The 24795-nt window shown below is 42.9% G+C and overlaps 1 protein-coding gene across 11 annotated transcripts in view; it reads left to right on the top strand.

Annotated features, from left to right (window-relative positions):
* Nucleotides 1–24795, top strand: part of FGFR2 (fibroblast growth factor receptor 2) — a 79888-nt gene that overhangs the window by 11519 nt on the left and 43574 nt on the right. For 5 of the 11 annotated variants that reach the window (XM_068198234.1, XM_068198231.1, XM_068198232.1 and 2 more), the window contains 4 exons: nt 8429–8695; nt 9405–9479; nt 16346–16515; nt 22544–22667. In XM_068198234.1, the coding sequence (XP_068054335.1) occupies nt 8429–8695; nt 9405–9479; nt 16346–16515; nt 22544–22667 (636 nt within the window). The remainder of the gene's footprint in view (nt 1–8428; nt 8696–9404; nt 9480–16345; nt 16516–22543; nt 22668–24795) is intronic. The other 6 variants (XM_068198239.1, XM_068198237.1, XM_068198240.1 and 3 more) reach the window with 2 other exon arrangements.

Below are 24795 nucleotides of genomic sequence, written 5' to 3'. Positions count from 1 at the left end.
AGTTTTGTTACATGGAAGGAAAAAGTAGGAAAAGAGTTTTGTGATGCCTCAGGCTTTCTCCCAGGGGACTTGTGGCTGTTTCTGAGTGGGGTTGGAGTAGGATCCTGTGGCTGGGGATGCCTTGGTGGGCTACACCCACCAGGACAAGGCTGTAGGAAGTTCTGTTGTGGTTGGATGGACAGAAATTGATCAGATCACCATGAAACAACTTAGTTTGTAAACTGTAATAAAAAGTTGAGGGGTAAAAAAGCTCATGCTACGCTTCCTTTAGGATGGGCTGTGTGGAGAGGTGAGCTACTGGCAGGACCTGCTGCTGGGCAGGAGCAGAACCTGCTCTGGGAGACTGGCTTTGCAAGTTTGGAAAGTGCCCTGCTCAGTGGCTCAGTGTTGCAATATTTAATTTGTTTCAAGGAAAGTAATACGACTTCTAACCCTGAATGCCACCTGACAGTTCTTGAAAATAATTTTAAACACCCAGTTCGAATTTTAAGTACTTCTTGAGCATGGTTCTGTTAAACATTGTTTATTCATGAAAATTAGTGCTGTTGAGATACTACAGTATTGAAGTACCCAGATTTCCCTGATATTGTTTACTCAACAGGGTAGCACAGGCATTTCAGCCGTGCAGGATTAACATGGAGGCTCTAATAAATCTGCAGTGAACCACAGCTCAGTAATAGCTCTTCTGGCAATTCAGAAGCATTTGAACCTCTTCCATTAGTATGGCAAAGTGCCCAGGAGCCACTGGTACTGTCAGGAGTGACGGAGGTGTCTGCAAGTTCAGGTGAAGCATTGTGTGAGTGCTTGTGTGCCACCTGTAAAGGCAGGTAGCCAGCCTGGCTTTTCACTTCAGGGCTTGTGCTGCTCTTTCTTTGTCCCCACTGAAGACTGTCCTCTGTGTGGAGCTGGAATTAAACAAGTTATGATGCCTCTTGCCTAAATATTGCTCTCGGTTGAAAGGGAGCCTGATATGCCTTGAGGCTTTGAAGTGCTTGGAGACTATCCCATGGTTTATACCCGTGTGTGTTGTGGATGAGACTCTCAAAAGTGCTGAGAGGATATTTTGGGGATATTGTTTCCAGTGCCTATTTTCAAATCCCGCTTTAGGAAGTGGGGGGAGATGAATTTCAGGGGAACAGGCAAGATGAGACTTCCAGACGAGCTGCTAAAATTAAGAGGATTTGTATAGTCAAGCAAAAATGGGATCATGTACAAAAGAAACAACTGCTGACTTGCTTGTAGGGAATATGAATAGATGTTCTCTGCATCCAGAACTAACACTACAACATTGAATTGTGCAATTTTTAACCTCCCAGTTTTAATTTATTTCTTTTGCACATTGAGCAGTAATAGTCTTGAGCATGGACTTTGGCAAACCTGGAAGAAAAAGGTTCTGTTTTTATATTTGGATCTATGCTATGTTCTGTTCAGGTTTTATGTTGCTCTTGAAATGCAAATAAAGAACCTGAAAAAGGGCTACAGATTGGAATAGATGGAAGAAAATACTAAACCCAAGAAAAACCTTTTGCAACCAAATATACGTGCTTGTACGCTTTCCCAAGGCTGTATATCTTACTATGGAGCCTTTCCCAAGCAGACTTTAAGGCTGGGTTGAACAACAGGAGCTGGTTTAATTGCTCTGCCACTTGGTTACGTGCAGAGTTCAGTCAGGGAGATTTGAAGTTCTGCTCTTGCTGAAAGAAGAAACAATAAGAAAATGTTCCTAGTTTCAAATTCCGCTTTTTTTAGAAAGAGAAGATTAATTTTTTTTTTCAGCTTTTCATTTGAGGTTCTGGCAAAATGTGATTAATTTCCCCTTTGTATTGTATAATAGATTACATGAGAAGACTCTTCTGTAATGAGTTTGAAGAACAGTTAATTATTTTTGAGATTGAGTTACAAGTGTGTTAGGTTTGTTGTACTCCTCAGTTCACTTAGCAGAGAGAGTCTCACTCTGTTTGTTTAGGCAGATGGTGGAGTTTATAACTTGAACAGAAATGGTCAAGATTTGCTGCCTGGAACCAAGCATTCACATCCTGAAGATGTGAATGTTTCTTGTGAATGTGAATGTGAATGTTTAGTTTCTCATCAAAATGATGAAATTACAGATAGCAGCACAGTTTGGTGTGGGTCCTCCTCAAGGCTGGGGATGCTCTTTTCCTCCATGGTTGCCAAGTCTTCATGCAGAAGCCATCCTGGTGCTTTCCTGTTTCTTGCCCTGTCTGGAGATCAGTCCTATGGTGCTACTGTATAAAGAACCCTTCATCCTGCGAGGATCCATGCCGAATGGGGACAAACAGGAAGAAGTGGCAGGGCAGTTCCCAGCAGCAGGAGGTGGCCTTGCTGGTCTCTCTGCTATTTACTTTGAACTTGGCAGGCTCTGAGTCTTCCCTGGCCTGGCTTCCAGCAGCACAGAGCACCCAGCCAAGCCCACGAGCATGTGATACCTGGCGTTTTTGACGCAGGCTGCGTGGTTGTGCAGCCGTAACTCAACAGTCATGTCTATAAAGACAGGTAGGAGCAAGCAGGCTACGAGTTGTAGGAATTTTTAATCTCTGCATGAAGCCTCGACAAGTATAATTTCTTTCTCTTTGGGAATGAATCTTTCCTTAACCACGGGGTGAATGAGACACATCCACCCAACTGCTTGGCAGCCATCAAAGCCTTGATGAAACTTTTCATGTCCCTCACCCCTGCTAGCAGGGGACCATCCTCATGAGGTTTGGTCCCACTGCTCTCCTCTGCTGGGTGTGATGAGGTCTGGGTGGCTGTAGCCAGGGCCAAATGCTGCCTGGGGACTGTTACCCAAGACAGATGGGATATAATCACATGGGGATAATTTTTGGTTTTAGCAGAGGATTTTTTCTTGTCCACGGAGTCTGGCAAGTGGCAAAATGCTTTGTTGCTCACCAGAATTTTTTATTTTTCTAAGCCTTCAAAGCTTAGGAAAGCAAGATATAGTGCAGTGTAATATTTTCCCTTACCCATGATGACATTGGCAAGTTATTGCAATTGGAGGAGATTCACTTTTTTTTAGATGGTTTTAGTATATGTAGCACTCAGTAGGAGTTGACGTGGTGTGGAGGTCTAAGCTCCAGCAGGTCAGTGTGGCTGGAAGCTCCACACTTGCTGGAGCACCAGCCATGTATGATGTGGCAACTTTATTTTGCAAATGCTCATTTCCAGGGCAAGAGGATTATTCCTGTTCCTTACGTAACTTTTTTTGGTTTTTTTGGACTGGTTTCATCTTTTTACCCATCAGGTTATTATGCCTTTATTCTATAAGGATAACAATACTAATGAACATGCCAGGAAAAAGTTATTTTGGAGAATCTGGCACTTTGTTTTGTGAAAGTCTATCAAATAGAGCAAACCAGGGAGTTTCTGGTAAAGGAATTATTAAAGACTTAGAATCTGCCATATATTTATGTTTGTAACCATCATGGATAGCTCTTTCAAGTTTTGTGTTGGAAGCTTTTCTACAAGACCCAGACCTTTTTAATCAGATTTGAGCAACTCATGTTTTTATACATTTGATGGGGGGAAATGGTTCCTGCTCTTTGGAGTCTTGTTCAGGGACAAGGGATTTAAAAAATAACAAACTGTTAGTGTTTTAAAATTATGGGAGGAACTGTAGCAATTTGGAAAGTGTTTTATCAGAACAGAGACTTCCTGACGGTGCCTGGCGGAGGCAGAGCTGGGCAGAGCTGGCAGCTGGCTGACAGTAACAGTACAAATGGGACAGCAGGAACCCAGTGGCTTTGGAGCAGCTGATGGATGAATTGCAAACACTGTTTTGTGCCCCTTTGTCTAAGGAGCCTTTGTTTTGCTGTTGGCTAATTGGAGATGGTCACCATGGCCAGGAATGACTCTCTGCATTCTTAAACTGGTGGCTGTGTCTTTTGCAGGCTGATTTTATCATCCATTGTCAGAAGAGGGCATGGAGATCCTCTTAACATTGGTCTGCCAGCTTAAATTAAGGGACAGTCCCATCATCTTGTCCCTGGGAGGGGTGAGGGAAGGCTGCACACCTGACCGGTGATACCTGGGCTGCCTCCTGCAGAGAACCTAAAGCCTTGGGCTTGACTTGCAAAGTCATGAGACCTATTTGACATCCCCATTCCATGCTGTTCATCCAGCGTGGCTTTGCTGGACTTCCCTCAATGACAGGAGAACCGTGAGGAGGGGTAGGAGAAGCAGCAGTGGTGGTGGTGGTTGGCAGCCTGGCGTTCCCTGTGGGGACATTCAGTTTTGCAATGAACCTCTTGGATTCCTGACAGGTCAGGTCTGTTGACCCTTCTGGGCACACTGTGGTGAGTGTTTAGTTATTTACTAAAGCCTTTTGAAGTGAAAGTGGCTTGATGGGGTCTGAGGCTTTTGTGTTCTGGAGAGTTGTGTGAGAATCTTTGCTGGGGTTAGCTATTAGCTGATCGTTTCATTATTTGGCTCTGTAACTAAGTAACTAAATGACTTGAGACTTAAGATAAGCAGCTCTTTGTTAACATTTTATTAAACGGAGACTAATAATGATAATAATAATTTAAAACCTAAGGAAGTATAAAGCTCCCAGTGACTGAAATTGGAACAGAAACATGATTTAGAATACAATTGCATATCTTAATAATCTGAAATAGAGCAGTCAGAGCGTCCCCAGTCCTCTATTGTGGTCATGGCTTTTATACAAACAGTCTTTACTCCACTTGATGGCTGGATGGCATAAACCATGCTGTGAGGCTGTATGAGCAGGCAGAGAAAAAGTTCACAGCTGTTTATTTAACAGCAGCTTGGTTTTCCATGGCAGTATTGTTCAACAGCTCCACCTATAAAGTTTAAATACATTGTGTGCGTGCACCACTGTTACAAATAAGGATGTAGCTGAGAGCAGAAAATAGCAGAAGCAGTGTTCCCTGTCCTGCAGTGTGTAAGAACACCCAGAGTCATTCTGCATGTGCCCTTGTTGCTTGTTTGGTGTTCTAAGGGGTGACAGACAGGTGTAATTCACGTCAGGTAGTGCATCTCTGCAGGAGGAACCAATGCCACAGTTACAGGATTTGCTTAAAAAGGAATCTTGTGCCTCCTTAGAATCAAGGAATGGTTTGGATTGGAAGAGACCTTTAAAGGCCATCTTGTCCAGCCTCCCTGCAATGAGCTGGGACATCTTCAACCAGAACAGTCTGCTCAGAGCCCTGTCCAGCCTGGCCTCAAATGTTTCCAGGGATGGAGCATCCACATCCTCTCTGGGCAACTTGTGTCAGTGCCACCCTCATTGTAGAAATTTCTTTATATCTAACCTGACAAACCCTGCAAAGGACTGGGTCACAGGCCTCTGGTGATGGCTGAGGGTCCAGAAGGCAGAGCTTCCAAGAGGTCTGGAGGAGCTGGATGTGATAGCAGGTCATCAAGCCTTGCCTGGAGAGCAGGGACAGAATCCTACTGTCAGCCACAGGGGAGCCGTTGGTTTGATGGTACAGCATGGACATGAGCTCAAACTTTGTCCCTAAATTTCACAGCAGTGCAAAAATCCTTGTGTAGTGTCCCAGGGAGAGTTAACTTTGCAGCATGGGTTGTTTATGTGCTGCTGGGAATTTCTGAACAGTTTGAACTGGTTGATTTTCGCAGTGAAGCTGTTGGGTGGATTCATGCCTCAGAATCCCACCTGTTCTCTGTTTGCTTTTGGGCACCATTTCAAACCCACACTGGAAAAAAGTTTATAGGCAAACATTATAAAAAGTGACAGTCTTAAGTGCTGCTACATTCTCGTTTGGCAACACAAAGGTTTACCTGAAATAACTCACAATTTCCAAACATGACTTCATTATATCATGACAACACTTTGCTGCATCTTCCCTGATACTCTAGAGAGAAAGAAATGGAGGAGGATAATATATACCAAATGCTAATACCTGTTTGAAACTTGTTTTTCTTTAGTGTACTAGTGATTTTCTTTGTAAAAGGAATTTTTTTAATTGTAGTTTTGAAATAAATTACTGTTCTCAAGTTTGGATTTGGATTTGTGTTGAAAGACTCTGCGAATTTGGAATTAGTAGTTTAAAAAGAGATGCAATCAGGGATATGATGTTAAAAAATTATTTTCATTTTAATTTCCTTTTAATTGTGTGTGGGCTCATCCTGTGAGTTTCCTGGCACTGTTCAGCAGAAGGCTTTAATGCACTTAAAGGAGGTTTGAGGTATCATCACCCAAGGTGGCTTTTAAAGAAGTTTAAACAGAGACATTTTTAGTCCCCAGTACATTGCTGTCACAGTGTAAAACTCTGTGAAAGAATTTTTTTTGCAGGTAGAGCATTACAAAGAAGTCTTATTTAACTTCAAAGTAAATTAGGTAATTGGTTTCAGGTACCTTTTTTATTTGACAGTGAAATCTAATTAAAAAAATTCTCAAGCAGACTCAAACACACTCATTACTGTGACGAAATATGTGTAGAAAGGAGCTCATGCTCCTTCTGGAAATTTGATTTCTAAGAGCATAATGTGAAACGCCTCAGTGAAACACCTGCATTGCAGACCTGTGGGTTCGTGACTGTATCAGCAAGACTGAATTAGTTTATAAGAGGTATAAATCTCTATTGGAGCCTGTCCTAGACTCTTGAGATGGAACTCGGGAGTTTAAAGACCTTGTTATAAAATCTAAATCCTCAAAACTTTACAGTCTCTGTAACTGGTCATGTTGGGATGGGTTCCATGTGCCACCTTGGCATGATGTGTGTGTCAAATCTGTTCTTTGAGAAAACATGTTTGCCCTAATGAAAAGGCAGGAGAAGCTTTGATAGGGCACGTTCCTGTAATGACAGGAATGCAGGTTGAGTGGGAGACAAATTGGGTCTCCAAATCCATCAGTAGAACCTGATACCTAAATGCATGAGACCCCCACTGTGCTGGACCCTTCTGGTGCTCATAGAATCATATTTCGAGCTGGAATGGACCCATGGAGACCATCAAGTCCAATTCTCTGATCGTTTCAGGGCTTCACAAAGCTCAACTACTGACAGAACTTCAGCATTTCCAGGCTCCCATCTCCAGGCCTGCTCAGACGTGGTGCTTGTTTCAGGCTTCCCTGTTGAAAGTGTGATACAAAAAATGACAACCCAAGGTGGAGGAACACTGGTTTCAGGCTTTTGGCATTTATAGAAGGAAGTATGGACTTCACCTTTTAGTACTCCCTCAGAGTCCCAAGCAGACAGAGAGCTGTTTTATTTGTTCCTAGGCTCACAGTTGGTGCCTGTGCAGGGCAGGACGTGTCCGGGGTGCACGGGGAGCAGCTGTCTCTATGCTCTGACCCTCCCCATGAGCAAACAGAAGATGCCTCTGTGCTTCTTTTCCTTTATTTACCATTCCTGCCACCCTTGGTGAGGCCCTTGGGAGAGGGATAGTGTGGTGGCAGGGAGAAACCAGTTCCAGAAGCAGTGCCTGTCTGTGGGACAGCCTGAGCTCATCGTAGGTGTGCTGAGCCTTCCCACTGCACTGTGGAGACAGTCTGGAGTGCCCAGGGCTGCAGTTCCTTTCCCCCTGCTGAGATCTGGCCCTGCAAGGGGGGAATGAAGCTGTAGTAACTATAGGCAGATGTAGTTTTCCAAGGATGTTTTTTTGGAAAAAGACTGTGGTTTGACATTCTTCTTGTTACCAAAGGGAGCTGACAGATGAGCCATTTCGTTCGGAACTTCTGTGCATACTTCGACTTTGAAAGCTTTGCTTGTGCTCCTGGGTTTCTGCTGTATCCACTTGGGAGAGGTTGTGAAATAAGTAATGAAGCAAAAAAGAATTTAAAGGGAAAAGTTACTGCCATGGAGAGAAGTGCTCGTAGCACAGAAGGCAAATGTAGAGACTTTGTGATGGGCACAGGGAGAAAAATAAAAGGCATCATATATACTGTGTATAGGAACTCATGTTTATTAGCTTAGTGAGCGAAGGGGGTTTTGGGTATCCTTTTCTTTAAAAACAGCACTTCCCAGGTTTTAACAATTAAAAAGAAACTTAGAATAAAATCAGGTGGGGAAAGATAATTATTCATTTGAGTTGTGGACCTAAACACTAAGAATGGAATTTGCCTTTTGAACTCCTCCATCTCCTACAAGTCCTTTGAAGTCTCCAGGTTCTGCAACCCTCATTGTCCCCTGCTCTCTGTGACCAATGAGAGGAGTAATGTGTTGGTGTGGCACTGGAGACAAGGGACATGCCAAGACACTGATCAAAAGTGCCTGAGCTTTACTCGTGGTGAACTTCTTGAAAATAACCTGCATGTGGTTCAGTTTAACAACACAGAACACTGGGCTAATCTGGACAAAACTTTTTTTTTTATTTAACGTAACTTGATTTCCGTGGATAAAAAGGGCCTTCACTGACCTGTGTTGGAAATTCTCTCCTTTCCCTTCTCTTTCTTCTATTTTTTCCTCCTTTCCTTCCACCTTCGCAGAGCCGCCAACCAAATACCAAATCTCTCAGCCAGATGTTTACTCAGCACTTCCAGGAGAGACGCTTGAGTTGCGCTGTCAATTGAGAGACGCCGTCATGATCAGTTGGACTAAGGATGGGCTCCCTTTGGGGCCTGACAATAGGACAGTGATTATTGGGGAGTACTTACAAATTAAGGATGCCACAGCCAGAGATTCGGGCCTCTATGCTTGCGCTGCTGTTAGGACCCTAGACAGTGATACTCTGTACTTCATTGTAAATGTTACAGGTGAGTGAGTCGAACACAGGTTTTTGCATGCAGAAGCTGTAAGATGTGATGTTAAAACAAATAATGACCTAACATGAAACACTAGGGCACAGTGAGTTAAGGTGAGCTCTGTAGCTGAAAATTTTATCCCCAAATTTTAAATTGTAGCCCCAAATTTTTGGGGATCTTTCTCCTTGTCCTGACCCTGAATTAGCCCCAGTTTGTATCTACTCCTTATTGCTTCATGGGCTCTAACAGCTGCTGTAGAGCTCTCTGTTTTATGCCACTCCAACAGGATTAAATTAGACAGAGTTGCTGTGATGATGATAAAGCCAGTAGAATGAATACAGGTTTTTGTTCCCTGCATCAGAAAAGGAGAATGTGTGTTCTACATCCTTCAAGTTTAGAGATAAATTGTTCTGGAGATGCTCAGTTCTGTTCAACTGCATTTCTTTAATGGAAGTTAAAATATTAAGTGGAAAGAGATTTTTGAGATTAGCAAACTCCCTTGGGAAACTCTGTAGCACTTCAGGACTATTAGCTAGTTTTGTTACAATTTTATGTGGAAATAGCACATTTTGTGGCTGAATTTTCTTTTTCTCTAGCTTCTGCACAACTAACACAAACACTTGTTCTTCTTAATATACAGTCTAAGATGTAGCTTATCAATTTGTTTTTCTGTAAAAAAAAAATAGGCTGGTTTAAAGACTTGGTTGTTTTTAATGTGCAGATGCTCTTTCCTCTGGGGATGATGAAGACGACAATGATGGGTCCGAGGACTTTGTGAATGACAGCAACCAGATGAGTAAGTAACAGCGAACTACCAGAAGTCACTAGCAAGATCCACGTGGAAAATTATGTCCCATCTCTTGCACTCCTGTCTTCAGAGCTTCTTGATTGTTAACTGCATGTACTGTCAAATAGTGGTATCTTTGTCTTCCTCTGTTTTCTGTTTCACGTAGCTCATAACTTGGAAAAGAAGAATAAAAATAAACTAATATTCTTCTGAACGTGCTTTTCTGGTCTGTACTTTCTTTTTTTCCCTTCTTCTTGGCATTTCTGCAGTTTCCTTTCTTTCTGAATAGAAGTTTGGTCTTTGTATGGTTTAGACTCTCACAGATGAACTGACTTTTCCTGAACCTGAGCAGAAATTCAACAGAAGAAACAAAGATCCAGCTCATTATGTTAAAAGGTGGTATGAAAACTTAAAAAAAATAAAATTAACCTGTAATGAGGAAAATCCTTCAATCCCTAATCTCAGCAGAAACTCTGCTAGGGAGAAAGAATTTTGAGACCATGAGGTTCTTTTGTCTGCAAAGAACCTTAAGGTTTGTTGCAAAGAAGGCGATTCAATGCTAAACCCACATTTTATGTTACTTATGCAAGATGAAAATGGGCTAAAAGAGTCTTAGACCTATCTGAATGCGTTAAACTTCGTCCCCTTCAGAGAATTTGTAAAGCTATTAATAAGCTCTAAATAGAGCACTCTCTTAGAGGGAAAAAATTATGTAAAATTAATATTGGCTCCTTATGCCACTGTGCAGTGTTGCAAAACCCCCTCTGTGACTGGTGGTTTGCTGGTGCCTGGTAAAGTCAGTAACAGAGAGCACAGAAATCCTTTGGGGGAGATGTCAGTGAGCAGCACCCACAGTGGGCAGGGAGTGTGTTTGCTGCTCAGCCTGCTCAGGAGCTGCTCTGCAGCTTGGGACACTTGTTAGGTGAGACACTTCGGACCTGATCTCGGCTGCCCGGGTTAGTGCCTTTTGTGTGCGGCTGCCCCCGGTCTGAAGCTGTGAAACATTAGATGCTATTTAAAGTGATATAAGTTCCTAGCTGCCTGTTTGGCCTCTGCCATTTGTTAGTGTGATTAACCCTGGGCTGATGCACAGGTGCCTCTGGAAGGGGCTGAGATCAGGCAGCTGGAGGCTGCCCTGACAGAGGAATGCAGTGGCAAAGAGAATTGGAGAGCATGGAAAAGGGACACTGCTTTTAAAAGAGGTTGTCTAGGCAAAACCCACCAATCCAGGCAGTGTTAGCTCTGGCCTGAAATGGACCCGTGGTTAGAAATTCCTTTTAGGAAACTTTTCTGATGTTTGCCGTTCCTTAAAGCTTTACTGGTATTGGTCAGAAAAGGGCTTGTTATATTTTCGGTGACAATTGTGCTTCTGATCTGCAGTGGTGGCTTTGGTGATCCATTGTGAGCATAAATGGCTTTTGGAAGAAGTGAAGGACCTGCTCTCAAGGCAGCTGTGCTCTGTAATGTCCTCAGAAGGATTCCTGCCCTTCCAGTGACAGGGAGCAGTGCCCAGCGGTTGCGCTAATGACGTTCTTGTAAAACGAGCTATCATTTTAAGCTACTGTTAATCAATCTTGATTGGGGAGCTGGTGAAAGGCCCTTGACAGTGTCCATCTGCTGGGACAGGGCTGTGTGCTGCAGCAGGGGCCAGCACACTTTCCCTGCTCTGAGTGAAAGATGCCTCTCAGGCGTGAACGTTTAAACATCATGGATGGCGGGCAAAGCGCAGCCCCGGAGATGGAAGGGAGGAGACTGCAAAAGAGAGATTTGGGCCTGAGCAGAGCATTCCACAAGCAACTCCTCATTGGATTGCTCTTTAAACGGTGCCCACTGTCTGCTGAGGGAGCAGCACAGCCTCCCAGGGTCTGAGCTGGAAGCAGGACGATGACTGAAGGGTTGTGGCACCGTGTCCCTCCAAGTATTCTGTGTTCAGTGAAAAGTTGCATCATAGTAACTCCCTTGGATTAATACAAGGCTGCTGAAGGAGGGTTGTGACTTGGCAAGTTCTATATGAAAATCAGGATGGGACTTTGTATGGTGTGCTTAGTGCCTTGTAAGCCTTCTTTTCCTCTTCCAAGTTTTCTATCACATCCAAGAGGCCACATCTAATTGAAGGTACTGTGTTGCAAGGCAGATGGAGGAGTGAACCAGGAGCTGTCTTCATTGTGCGTGCTGTGGGGCAGGCAGCGGTACACGATGGCCAAATGCTCTTTACCCTTCCCTGCCTATGGGATGTTGAGCCTGGCAAATTCCACGACCTCACAATAGTCCCTGGCAGCTGCTCTTCTACAGAGGTCTTTTAAGTGTTTCCTCAATCATGGTTTGAGCTTTGCAGATCTCAAATGATTTAACTGATAATTTACATACAAATTATAGCTGTGATCATTAAGGATAAGCAATGGAAATTGGCCTGGTTATGGCTTTACTGATGGAAACAAAAGGCCATAGTCTTCAAAGGTTGTTGCTTTTTGATGAAACAATTCTGATAAAGTCCAGCTGTCTTGGCATGTTAATTATGATGAGATGAAGCAGGAAATGGCTGTAGTGCCTTCAACAGGAAGCTGAACCTTGGCATTCTCATTCCTGCATACTTAAAACTAAAACAAACCTTTTAGAGCTGTTTTATTTACACTGCTAAGTATTCTTTTAAGCTGTTTTATTTTCTTTTCCTCTGTTGCAAATACATATTTCAGAGGCCAAGGTTTCCAAATGCAGGTGGAGAGGCTGTTGAGGAAATCTAGTGTAATTTTCAAGGCTGCCCAGAAAATACAATTGCTTTTGGAGTCAGTGGAGTCTGTAGGTGACTGTAGATTTGAGGAGCAGCTCCTCCTTGGGAGAGGAGGGCACTGGTGTGTACCCATGTGCATTTGACTACTGGCCCTGTGTGGATTTTTCAGTAAGAGGCACGCAGAGCAGATTTCACTCTGCATTTGCTGTCCCTTCAGCTTGACAGATACTTTAACTGTCTGAAAAAACACTGTGGTAGATTTGTTCCAGACTGCATCCTGAATAGCTTTTTATTACTTCCAGCTTTTGTTGAAAGGATTAGTGCTCATGGAGAAGGTGCAGGATTGGTTCCACTGCAAAACAGTCCCCTTTCTCCACAAAATGGCTTTGTTGGCAATTCGCGTTTTCCCCTTTGTTACCCTAAAGATGGGCCTTAGCTTGGTTCTTGGAGAGTCATCTCCAAGGACTTGCTTTTGCAAACTTAAGTGCTGATCATCATTCTGGCAGCAGTGGAAAAGACATTGCTGGCACTTACTGCCTTGTCCTAGTTGTGATTTTGGGAGGTAGCCCTAATTTGAGGGATTTCTATACTCCTGACTTGATGCTGGCAAGGCAACAACTGTCGTGGTGGTTGCAATCAAGTCCACCAGCTAATTTATTCTGTAGACCTCTGGGTAGCCCTGAAGATGCTGCTGCTCTGCCTTGCATTCTGGTCAGGCAACTGGAGACTTTATGACTTTTTTTTTTCCTTATCGCCCTTTGAACAATTTCTTCTGGGCCAAGCAATGGTAAATTGGCACCAAGAACAAAAACTATCTAAATGTAATCCACATGCTGTTCCTTTCATGCCTTGAAGAGTTTCAGAAAGGATGAAACAAGGTTCAAATTCATCAAATCCTGTAGAGTGGAAACCCACTCAGGGGAGCAGCAAAAATTGGATGTTGCCTAGAAGTGTTTTTTAATTAAAGGTCAAATACAATAGTACTGAAAACCTTGGAGGGGTTTGATGTGGTCACTTATGGCACTCTATTGCCTGCTTGAGGTGCTTGTCAGGCAGGCTTAGAGTTGACTGCTTTTGTGTTTCTTTGTACTAGATAAGTCCAAATAAAAACTGAAGAGTCCTGAAGTGGTCCCCTGGGCTTCCTAATTTCAATTTCACATGCAGGAGATTTGGCTGATTAGATGTAATGTCTGTGCAGTGTGGGTCAGCAGGATATTTTCTTCACTAATGAGAACTCTACGAGCAATCAGGAATTCCCACCCGTTCCCCTTCTGCTTGTTGCTGCTTCATGCTGGTCTCTGCCCTGTGGTTACTGTGAACTTTTAGCAGTGGTGCCACCTACCTCACCTGTCCTGCTAGCAGTGATGGGATGTGATGGACACGGCCCACGAGAGCAGTCAGCACCTGGTGCTATCTACTCTTTAACTGTGTTCATTATCGGTTTTAGTGAAGCTCGGTGTTTTTCCTCTCAAGACAAATAGAAGCACTAAAAGGTGTTTCAGGTTATGTGATTTAATCTATAAAGAAGAATGCTGTGTGTTAATCAGATCAATCACTGGATGAAAGCACAATTTAAGGGCAAGTGTGATGGTTTGTGGATGTTGCTGCCTTTTCCCCTTTTCCTTGAACGTGCTGCGGAGCTGCCAAATGTGGGATGTCTTGAAGCATTTTTAGATGGTGCTTTCCATATGTGATGTCTGCATGTTTTTCTCCAAGCTGACCTGTAATTTAGGAGCATTGAAGGTTATGCTGAGGGTTGGGTGAGGGGAAGCTTTCCAAACAGATCTTTCTCCCAGTCTGGGGTGTTTCTTTTCCCTTCCTGTGGGACCAAACAGAGCCTCTTCTCTTCATTTCTGCCTGCATCTATGTGGCCTCTCTTCTGCACCCATCTCTGTCAGAGATTTCCCTCTGTGCATTTGTTGTATTGGAGCTTTTCCAGGAGCAGGTTGTTGATGGAAAGGATAGTTATTTTCGAGAAAACCAGAGGATAGGCTGTACTATAGCACTACAAACCTGGCTGTGTGAAGCAGCTTTGTTTGGGGAGCTGCTGGAGGCTGCATCCTGACCGACTCCAGTGCCCTGGTCCCAGTCTGCAGCCTGATGGGAGCTTCCCAGAGCTTGGCCCTTCCAGCCCGTGGGCTGCAGGGCAGCTTTGCCATGGGTGAGCTGTGGAGCTCGTGGCTCAGAGGCTGTGCTTGCCAGTGGCTGCATGTGAGCTCTTTGTGCTCTCTACGTGCAAGAGAGGTTCATGTGATGGATGTGGTGACAAGTGACCATGCTGGCTGCAGAGTTGCTGGGCTGGCAGTACTTATTTGGGGCTAAAGCAAGCCCTCTGCTCTGGCTGGGGTGCTGATACAGCTGGTTTGGATGGTTGATTGTCTTTGACCTGCTCTAGTTTGCTTTGACTTTGTGGGAGCTGTGAGTAGGGCCCAGCAATGGTTGCCTTGTGGAAGACTTAATTCTGCCTTTGCCCGGTGTACTTGTAATGTAATTTGGCCTTTGCATGTAGCAGTTAAGTCCTCTGGTTTGCTTTGTTTAAATCTTCTGTTGTTTTAATGTGATCTTGCTTTTAGCAAATAATGTTAACAGTGATTTTCCTTGCATCCCTAATTCACTTTTGTCTGCGTAACAATTTCTTAGTGTTGCAGTTAAATTTTCAATAGTTACTTGATTTTCTGTTTTGATTACATGCATAAATTTGCTTTCTTTTCTACTTCATTAATTTTAACATTAATTGCCACTTCGGGCAAAAAAAAAACCCAAACACTTATCGTTCATAGCATCGTTACAGGACTTGCTTTTAGAATGTTTTCTTTATACTGAGAGAGACTTTGTTAAAGGGTTTATTCCTGTAATTTCTGTCCAGCTGTATTTTTATTTAGAGAGGGGGGGTAGCAGGATTTCTGAGTTTGCACTGATTGTAAGACCTGCTATAAATATTTGAGGAACGGAAGAATTTATTTATAGTGGAGTGTTGGCCTGCTAATGAAGGAAATGAAACAGGGCTGAGAGAAATGGAGTTATTCTTCTGGACCCTTCTAGTCCTAAAAATTCCACGCTAATCTGATTTGCTTCAGGAAAACTCCATTGTAAAAGAAATTAATGTTTCCTACTATTAAATAGATCTTGAATCTTTAACTTAAAAAAAAAAAAACTGTTATGGTGAGATGACTGAAGCAATGCCATGAAGTCGTTGAGAAATGTAGATGAAGCAGTGCAAGGACCCAGAGCATGGGATAACTTTGTCTTTGGGTCTATGTATCCAAGTTTACTTCTGTGAGGGTAAAAACATATGGGCAGTTGTAGATCCTGTTCTGCTGTGTTTCCTCTGCTGGTACATGACAAATGTGCTTCTCATGACGTTCATGTGGGCACAGACTGGGCAAGGACATGGGAAGGAGTGAGTGAGAGCCAGGAGAGCCATGTCAGAATCTGGGAAAATGATCACCTCAGAAAATGTGTGTTGAGAGAGGCACTCTCATTTTGTGCCATGTTTTTGGATGTCACTGACCCTTTGGAATTTAAGAGGCTCATTAGTGTGGGAAACCCCTCCAAAATGATAAATGATTTTGCTGATCCACATTTACTCATTTGATTCCATCTGCTTGGGTTAAGATTTCAGAAGTATGTTCCATTTGTAAATGAATTTCAGTGGCTTCTGTGGCAGTAGCAGCACAGTTCACCTTGGATTCACACACTGCAGGCTTTAGCTGCTGTCAGACAGGTGGGTGTTTTTATCCCCCTTCTCACAGAACGGGAAAGGGCTGATGCTTCCAAGCATCTTCTGTATTGGTCTGTCTGGCTTCACAGCTGAGGGCAAAAAATTCCAAGTTTGAACCATCACAGTAACTCAGCTCGAGGTCCAAAGTGTCTGATGAAAACGGTCCCTGTGTCTTACTTGACGTACGCAAAACAAAAGTTGTCCTTGGCTGATTATTGGAATTTTGTCACAAATTAAATAGCCAGAGCAGCAGACTGAGCTGTTTGCAAAACCCTGGCTGACACTTGAAGCAGCGGATCTTGTCTTGTGTTCTTTTTAAACCGTGCTTAAAATGGGTTCCTGCGGCTCTTTGCGCCGGCGGAAGGGGCTGGAGGGGGAGCTCAGTTTCCAAGTGCTGATGTTTCTGGATGTGTCCCTTTGGAACAGGGGCGCCTTACTGGACACACACGGACAAAATGGAGAAGAGGCTCCACGCCGTGCCAGCCGCCAACACTGTCAAGTTCCGCTGCCCAGCCATGGGAAACCCAACGCCGACCATGCGCTGGCTGAAAAATGGGAAGGAGTTCAAGCAGGAACATCGCATTGGCGGCTACAAGGTAAGGGCTCATGATGGCTTTTTGTAATTTCTTGACCAAAGCTGTAAAAAAACCTCAAAAAACCAAACAGCACAAAGCCAGCCCTCCTCCCCCTCAAAAAAAAAAAAAAAAAATCAAAACAAAAAATCCACCAAAAACTGCTGAAGTCAACAGAAAAATCTTTTAATGGCCTTGGATCAAATGTGGAAGCAAAAAGAGGTAGTTGTTTTCTTCTGGGGAAGGTGGGTGGTTTCTTTGGCAGTTACTGAGCACTAATTATTTATTTTTTTTCTGAAATTCAAGCTTCTAGCCTAGCAGTGCAGCTAAGGATTATTTATAGAGACATATTTGGAAAACTAAAGACTGACTTAGCGAAGCAGATTAAGACTGTTTTGCTCTATTCATTTTTGGCTGCACTGTTAAAAACATGACCATCCGCTTTGGTGAGCGTAAGGCAGTTTTTTGGAAGTAAGAAGTTATTATTTTCTATAGAGTTTATGGCCTGTGAAACTGAAATGGGAAGAAGAATTTGAGGGAAAGTAACAGCAATTACTTGGAAGGGTTTGTTTGAATTTTAAATAGCTTCAGATTAGGTATCTTATTCTGAGTTGGTGGTTACTGATTAAGAGAGAGTTTTAGGGAGGCCAGCTCGCTCTGTGTGTTAGTGCACAGACCTTTAACCTCGTGGTATCTGCCTGGGTCAGGTCAGAAGTCAGGATTCGGTCATCTGATCCCTCTCCTCCAAGGAACTGGGAATGCGTGACTTTGGTGGCAAATTGCTGTTCAAGCATTGCCATTTCTGACTTCACCTCCTGTGTGGATCTTCTCTCAGTGGTTTCCTCACTGTCCGCAACACCTCTGCAGCTCTTCCCTCATGAGGAGAAGTTTCTGAGGCAGTGCCCTTGTGTCAGGGTTGGAATCCCCATCCTGGAGCTTGTGCTGAGCTGCTCCGAGCAGTTTGCAATGGTCGTTAGACACAAGTTAACTGTCTTTGCTAGACAGAGCTCAGTTCTGAGTTCTGAGGCTGCCCCCCAGTCCTGCACCACTGCCTTTCCCCCATGGTTGCAGTGTTTTTGGGGGGCTGCCTTGGCTGAGCCATTGCTTTGTGAGCTGTCGATTCAGGTCCTGCTTGGTGCAAAAAACCTGTTTTCCAGTGCAGAGGAGGACAAGCCTCAGTCTCCTTTCCTCTCTAGCTGGATTTAACTGTAGAAAGTGTCAATTTTTCCAACATTTGTGTTAGCAGAGAGCAGAGCCCAGAAAGTCTCCCTGCATGAGCACTAATTATCTAAGTAGACTTTTCCATCTATGTTTGCTTACACCATAAATTTCTGTTGCTTATGAGTGTACACCTGGCAACACCTTCTGCCTTTCATAACACTGTGGAGTGTTAATGAATTGGCTCCCATTCAGTGATTTTTGCACTTCTCGGTGCTTTTTTAAAAACAAAAAAAAAGCACCAATTAAGGAAAAAAAAAAAGTCCCCAACCAAACTAATCCTGTCTTGGAAAATAATAGTAACTGTGCTGGTAGTAACCAGGCTGTTATTTTGAACACTTTGCCTCTGATGAAGGGGAAATGAAGATATCACTCTTGAAGACCATGAAGGAAAATGTGTGTCTAGAGAGGCAGGATGGAGATACCTGGTGTCTGCTTTGGGAGGGGGATCTTTGGTGGGGTAAATCAGCTCATGTGGGGCTCTGTGCTGCCACTGCTAGACTGTGTCAGGGAGCTGGGCGAGATCATTTAGAGTTGTGCCCATTAAGTGGCACAAATTAAACTTTTGGTTGTGTGTATTAAATACATGCAGTTTCCTAGGTAGGTATGTACTCCAGGAAGGAGCCAGAGATGCCTGTTCCTAAAGCCAGCTGGATATGTGAGGCCTGTACCTCTAATACTAAATCATAACTTCTTATATCTCTTTAGTCCAAAGGAAAAAAAGAGGGCACACAGCTGAGGATTTCAGACGTTCTAGTTGCTCATAAAGACATTAAATTTTAAATGATCTTGTAGGATTTACTTACCATTGTCTAATCAACCAAATCCCATGTACATTCTATATTCTGTCATTTTGAATAATCATCTTTGAAGATGGAAGCTTGTTCCCAGTGAATGGGTGTTAAAGAGTGAGGACTCCAGAGCTTTTTTTTTTGAGCTATGTCCTCATCCTGTTCTAGGGGCAGGATGAAGTCACTGTGGGCTTATGCAAAATTATACTAGAATAGAGAGAATTGTATTTTCTTGACACCACTATGCCAATGAGCTTTTAATCAAGGAGTCCTCAGGAAGGACTGAGTCTATCAGTGTTGGTTGGTGTTTAACCAGGTATCACAGCAGCTCATGCTAAATTTTGCACATTACCTTGTCTTGAATCTGGGTGGTGCTCTCTGCAAGGCATTTTTCCTGGAGATAGTCACAATATTTGGGATATAATGGCTGGAACCAAACGTGGCCATATCTGACAGAAGAGAAATACATCCCTTGAAGCCTTAAGGGACAAAGGGAAGGGAAAGAAAACGTGAAGCTTCCCAGTAATCCTTCAGCCACCTCTTTCCTGCTAAGAATGGGAAATCCCTTGGTATTGTTTTTATCAAAATCAGATAGTGGCCTGTAGCACTTTGTCCCTAGGACTGGGGAATGTCTTGAGTCAATTTGCACTCAGGCAGGCTAGCAGGAGGGTGTATGTTCTGGCCAAGATAGCTTCCAGGGCGGAATTCCTGCACTGTGACTAATTCTGGGTGGTGAATTTCAAAATCAATCCTTTTATGATCTTTCAGGATATACCCAACCTCCTTAAAATAAAGAGAACAGAATCAGTTATTGAATATCTAAATCCTTTTTACTCTGATTTTTCGAAGTGATGATAACTCTTGTTTGTGCCTTTGGAGGCATTTTATATTTTCTTTGAGTTGATAATCTAAATCCTCTCTGAGACCACGGGAGCCTTTTCTTTCCTGTACACCACCCAGAAAGCAAATGCATTTCTATCAGCTGTTACTGTTTAAGCATTTAACACGTGTGTGTTTGCACCTATGCATTTGGATAAGCTTCATCACTGCAGTTGTCTTAAACACATTTAAATTCAGCCAGGTAAATACAGAGTAAGAAAATTTATGATTAACAGGAACAACTGCACAAGCCTATGGCCTTTGCCATGGGTGTTCTGTACTTGTTCCCTTTGTCTGAGCAGTACCACTGTACTGCTGTCTGAGCTGTGCTGCTTTTGTGAAGAGTTGTGCTTTCATTTCTAGTCCTTCTTTCCTTTGAGATTAGTTTAAAATTGATCCATTTTTAGCTAAGTGACAACTTTTCATGACATTATCTCTCCAGTGAAGACACATGTTTTAAGACTGAACTGAACCGTCCGCTGTTCTTTACAGGATACTCCAAAAGCAAAATGTTTATATGAAAAATTCCTTGCCCTTTCCCACTTCTCTGACCAATATTCCTTGGCATTTTGATTCCAGTTTGTTTTCCACCTGCAAGCTATAACTTAAGAGGGCAGTTTGTATGCATTTGATACTGATAATTCAGTAGAAAAATTGAATCTTTCGGAGAGATTGTTTGGAGGAATGCTTAAAACCTTAATGGAAAAGATTTCCCCCCCAGTAAAGCTGTCAGTAATTTGCTAGAAGTGTCCATAACTAGTCAGGAAAAAACTTGAACTAAGGGATGTGGCATTTCACATAAAAAGGCCACATTACCAAAGCCTGTGTTTCCAGCTGTGTGGGTACAGGGATATGGCTGGACTGTTGCATGTCTGAGAATGAAAAGTTGAATTTGGAAATCTTCAGTGGGAGAAGAGGCTGCTCATCCCCAGCAAAGGGGGCTTTTCCTGGACTTTGCAATGCTGCACTTGTAGCCACAAAGCACTAAGCCAACAATCTCATTGGATCCAGATCCCTGACATAAATCCAGTTGTCTGACAATGTGTCATAACTTCTTTGGACCTCTACAGCAGTTGTTTAGCTTAAACCAAAGTGGCTTAAGCTGTTGTTTTGTTTTAAAGATATTATCTCTGTCCATGGAGTTACAAGAAGGGAAATTGCACAAATACTTTTTAATATTGCCATCCAGTATATCCACTTGTGGCTGTAAGTTAGATATGTTTTCCTGCTGAACAGAAACAATTTCTTGTGTTTTCCTGTCAAATTAATTACCTGCAGCTTTTTTACAATTTTTATTTTTTTAAATTTTGTGGAACTGTAATCTGGTCTTCCTGTTTTACAATCACATTGGTTAAAAACTCTTGCTCTGGTTCCGAGGAGTGTGTTTTAACTTGTTATGGCAGAAAGTTCAGGTCACTTTGACCAAGTGTCCTTCAAAATAAATCACCAAGAGGTATTTAATACTCAAAATATGTAGCTGTTGTATTTGTTATTTACCAACAGTTCATGAGAGCAGCTCTTCCTGACCCAAACTTTGACTTTCAGAATTTCTTAACAGAGCAACGAGATGTTAAAATAACACCGATAAAATCTTTCTAGTTCTATAAACTTATCCTTAGCTCTTCACAGTGTGAAGAAAAATCGAGATAATTTGATGAAATCAATATAATTGTTTGACCATCAACACGAGGGGCTGAGGAGAGAAGCCTTGAGTTTGGGCTGGAGATTTTGAGGCCGTGTCACACATTTCTCTGACATTAGCCTAGCATCTTCTCCTGCTGCTGGAGTCTTGCCCAAAGACCTCTTTGCTTTTCAGAGGCCACATGGCCAGTCATTAGCTAATATTATTAGTCCACAACTGAGCAATAAGAGGCATATCCAGCTATTGAGATAATTACTAGCTGGGGCAACTAGGAAAGCCAGGAGCTGCCTATAGAGAGAACTTATCTTCCAAGTTTTGAACTGAAGGCATTTTTACCTCCAGCAAGTGCTCTTGGCACTGGGATGTGGCCCTGTACAGCTTTTCCTGCTGGATAAGGACCTACAAAATATTTAGGCATGATGCAGGATTTCATAGCTATACTTGTAATAGTGTTTTAAGAATGTATGGTTACTGGAAGTGTCACTGAATGGTCCATAAATTTTTCTGGTGTACAGCACAGAATTGCTTTCCATTTGGCTGATTAAAATGACTGTAGCAGATTGTGTTTTATTCCATTTGCTGAAATATGTACTTTGCTGTTGAAGAATTGTACGTTGCAGCTACAGAGAATGTTAAGCTTTCTAAGCACTTTGTCAAAAATGTAATGCTAAAACAAGGAATTAGTCCACAGCCAGCAAAAGGTCATTTTGGGAGCCAACTTCTGACACAGGAAATATATGTATGCACCGGATGGCTCTGTATCCTTCCAGTACTGGGCTGGATCCTATTTTCTGTGAGGCCAGAGCCAGTGCTCCCTTGGAGCTCAAAGGGGAACGGAATCAGTACCTTTAATAAATTCTGTCTGAGAGGGATTCTGTGAGATAAATGTATATCCTTACACTCTGTTTCCATGAGGATTTTTCTTGGGCATTTTTCATGAGGCAGCATATTTCTAGGATTCATTTCTTTCTTGGAGTACCCCAGAGCAGCAGGAGTTTTGGGGGAGGAATCCCAAACATCACCCCTCAGTTTCTCTAAAATATGTGCCATGTCATTGAGCTATTAGGAAGGGTGAAGACCTGGATGTTTAGGGGATCATATCCATCCTGTATTGCTGATGGGTAGTTATTACCAGGTGGCTGTTGGGAGACAGATGGGGAATACCCTGAGGGTGTGCATTCACTTTAGAGTGGATTGAAAGGTGAAGTCCAGTAAGACAACTGCTGCTAATTGGTGCCATCCTGCTCAGCCTGGGAGGACTGAGTGTGCACTGACATCTGCAGTGCTTGGAGCAGGGGCCAGGTAGATTTATAGCAGAGGGTGTGAAAGCTTTCACTCTGCAGCCATGCTGTCCTGGATCAAGCATAAATCATTTCAGCATCCAGAACTGTCAAATGAGCGCAGAAGAGGCTTCCAGCTGTGGATTACACCAGGTTAATTATTCAGGGAACAGTTCTTTTGGAAGGTGAGAGGGTAAAACTCTGCTTGAGAAGATCCCAACCTGTCTGGTTCCATCCCCCAGGTCCGTAACCAGCACTGGAGCCTCATCATGGAGAGCGTGGTGCCATCAGACAAAGGGAACTACACGTGCATAGTGGAGAACCAGTACGGGTCCATCAACCACACCTACCACCTCGACGTGGTTGGTAAGTGAAGCTCTCATGGGCAGGACAATGTTTTTCACTAATGGCCTTCTCTGTTAAAGCATTTGGAACCAAGCTGATGCATTCCACGTTTATTTTGGAGATGATTTCACACTGCTCTATAGATAAGATTGCACTGCATAGCCAATTGCTTCATAACTTTATATATTCGTCTGTCTTACTCGTGCCTGTAGGATTAATCTACCCCTGCCTTGGCAAAAAGTATAATATCCATGTGCAATATCCACCCACAAGTTTGCCATGACGACCAAATAGTACATGCTGATGCAGCTTTAGTCATTAGCATTACAATTTAATTATTACTTGTACAATTGTACTAGCACAGACTTTAATAACTGCAGTTATGAAAACTGTCAAGCAAACCTTTAGAATCCTGTTAGTATAGCTGAAATTATTATTTTTTTTTTAATGAAAAGCTAGATATTGATTTTGCAGCTAGAGCAGATCTGGAGCTTCAGGAAAGGCAGTGTGCATTCACAGCAGTCTAACAGAGATCTGACTGGAGCCTGTTGGGTGGGCTCTGAGCAGTCCCCAAAACACAGATGATAAAAATTCAGAAGAAGTGTTTTACCTGAGGACAAATTCTAAACAGCTGTTTGAATTTTTAAGTAGTAGCAAAGCTGTGATTACGCAGGACTATTAAACACAGGCTTAATAATGCTACCTTATTAATACCTAAATCCTGTTGGCTTTAATAAGGCGTACAGATATTTATTTAAGTGGTTAGCTAAATTAGAGCTTGAAATCTCAGGAATTTCTGTTCACCTCTAGTCTTTCTGATTAGCCTAGATGGGTGCAAGCAATTTTATTGACTGTGAAGGCATTGTCCAAAACAACCAGTGTGGCTTTTCTTATAGGACCTTTAGGGATCTGAGTCATGGTTTCTGAAGTATATCTTGAATGGGCTTTGCTGTCTCCACCTTTGTGAGGTGATCTGAGCATTACAAGCTCTGTGAATAGAACTGTTGATCAATCACTACTGAAAGCAAAAACTAATTTGATTATTGTATGCTATTTTTGGCTGGTGACAGACAGCCCAACTCCATAGATTCTTTGCGGAATATCTTACTGTAACTGTTATATGTTACTGTAAGGGCTTATAGGACTTAAATGGTGACAAAATGTTAATTTCCCTCCTTCTTGATTGGTTTTACATGAGTAAAAATATATCCCTTGCATTGCTTTGGATGGTCTTTAAAAGTAGTGTCTTGTTACATCTGAGACACCCAAATCCAAGAGAAAACAAGTGCCAGCTTCTTGGGTGGTATGAAAGGAAAACATTCCCTGTGAAAATGCCGAGGAGAGCTAGCCTTTGTGGGGCAGAGGAGGAGAAAGATCACGTTGGGATGAGGATGCCATCAGACCAAAGCCCCACCACCACTCATCCTTTTAAGTCTTCAGAGCCTGTGAACCACCCAGCTCACCTGTCCTCGAGTTTGGGCAGTCAGCACTGAAAGCAGTGAGGATTTTCATGGCCTTGGCAATATTTTGTCACAGGGTGAGCTCTCGGTATGGTTGAGGTGAGCTGGGTGGCTGGCAAAGCCATTTTTGTTTGAACACTTGTTTAAACAAAATTTATGGAGGGTGCAGCAGCAACGGCTGCCGGGGATGGGTGTCAGTTGTTGTAGTAAGCTGTGTTCTGCATGGTGTGGCTCTCTGCTGGCCACCTCTCCCAGGGCTCAGGCTGCCTGCAGGGGCTTGCCAGGCTTTAGAAACGTTTCCTTGATGAAATGAAACTGGTTAAAAATTCCCCTTCTCTACTCCCTCTTCGTTTTCCTGTCCCAGCCTGGCGTGTTTCGTGTTGACCATAAATTTCTTCACCCATTTTTTTCCTTGCAAATGTGTTCATGGATGATGCGGTCACTTGAGCAAATATTTGTTAGAAGCCCTCTCACCTCCTCTCCTGCTTTGAGCCTTTTGAATGTCTTGGATTGAGGAATATTTTGAAGAAGTTGATTTTTCCTTGCAGTAAATTATAGTGGCCTGCATGAATGAATGGAATGGTAGTAAGGATTATGTCATTTATTTAAATGTCTAGTCCTTTCCTATAGAAAGGCAGGAAAGTAAATAATGAGGTTTTGAAAAGTGGTGAGAGGTTTGGGGTGCTGGG

Source organism: Anomalospiza imberbis, chromosome 8 (assembly GCF_031753505.1).
Source record: "Anomalospiza imberbis isolate Cuckoo-Finch-1a 21T00152 chromosome 8, ASM3175350v1, whole genome shotgun sequence".
Taxonomy (NCBI): Eukaryota; Metazoa; Chordata; class Aves; order Passeriformes; family Viduidae; genus Anomalospiza; species Anomalospiza imberbis.
The sequence above is the reverse complement of the archived record's forward strand: the minus strand, read 5'-3'. Positions and strand labels throughout refer to the sequence as shown.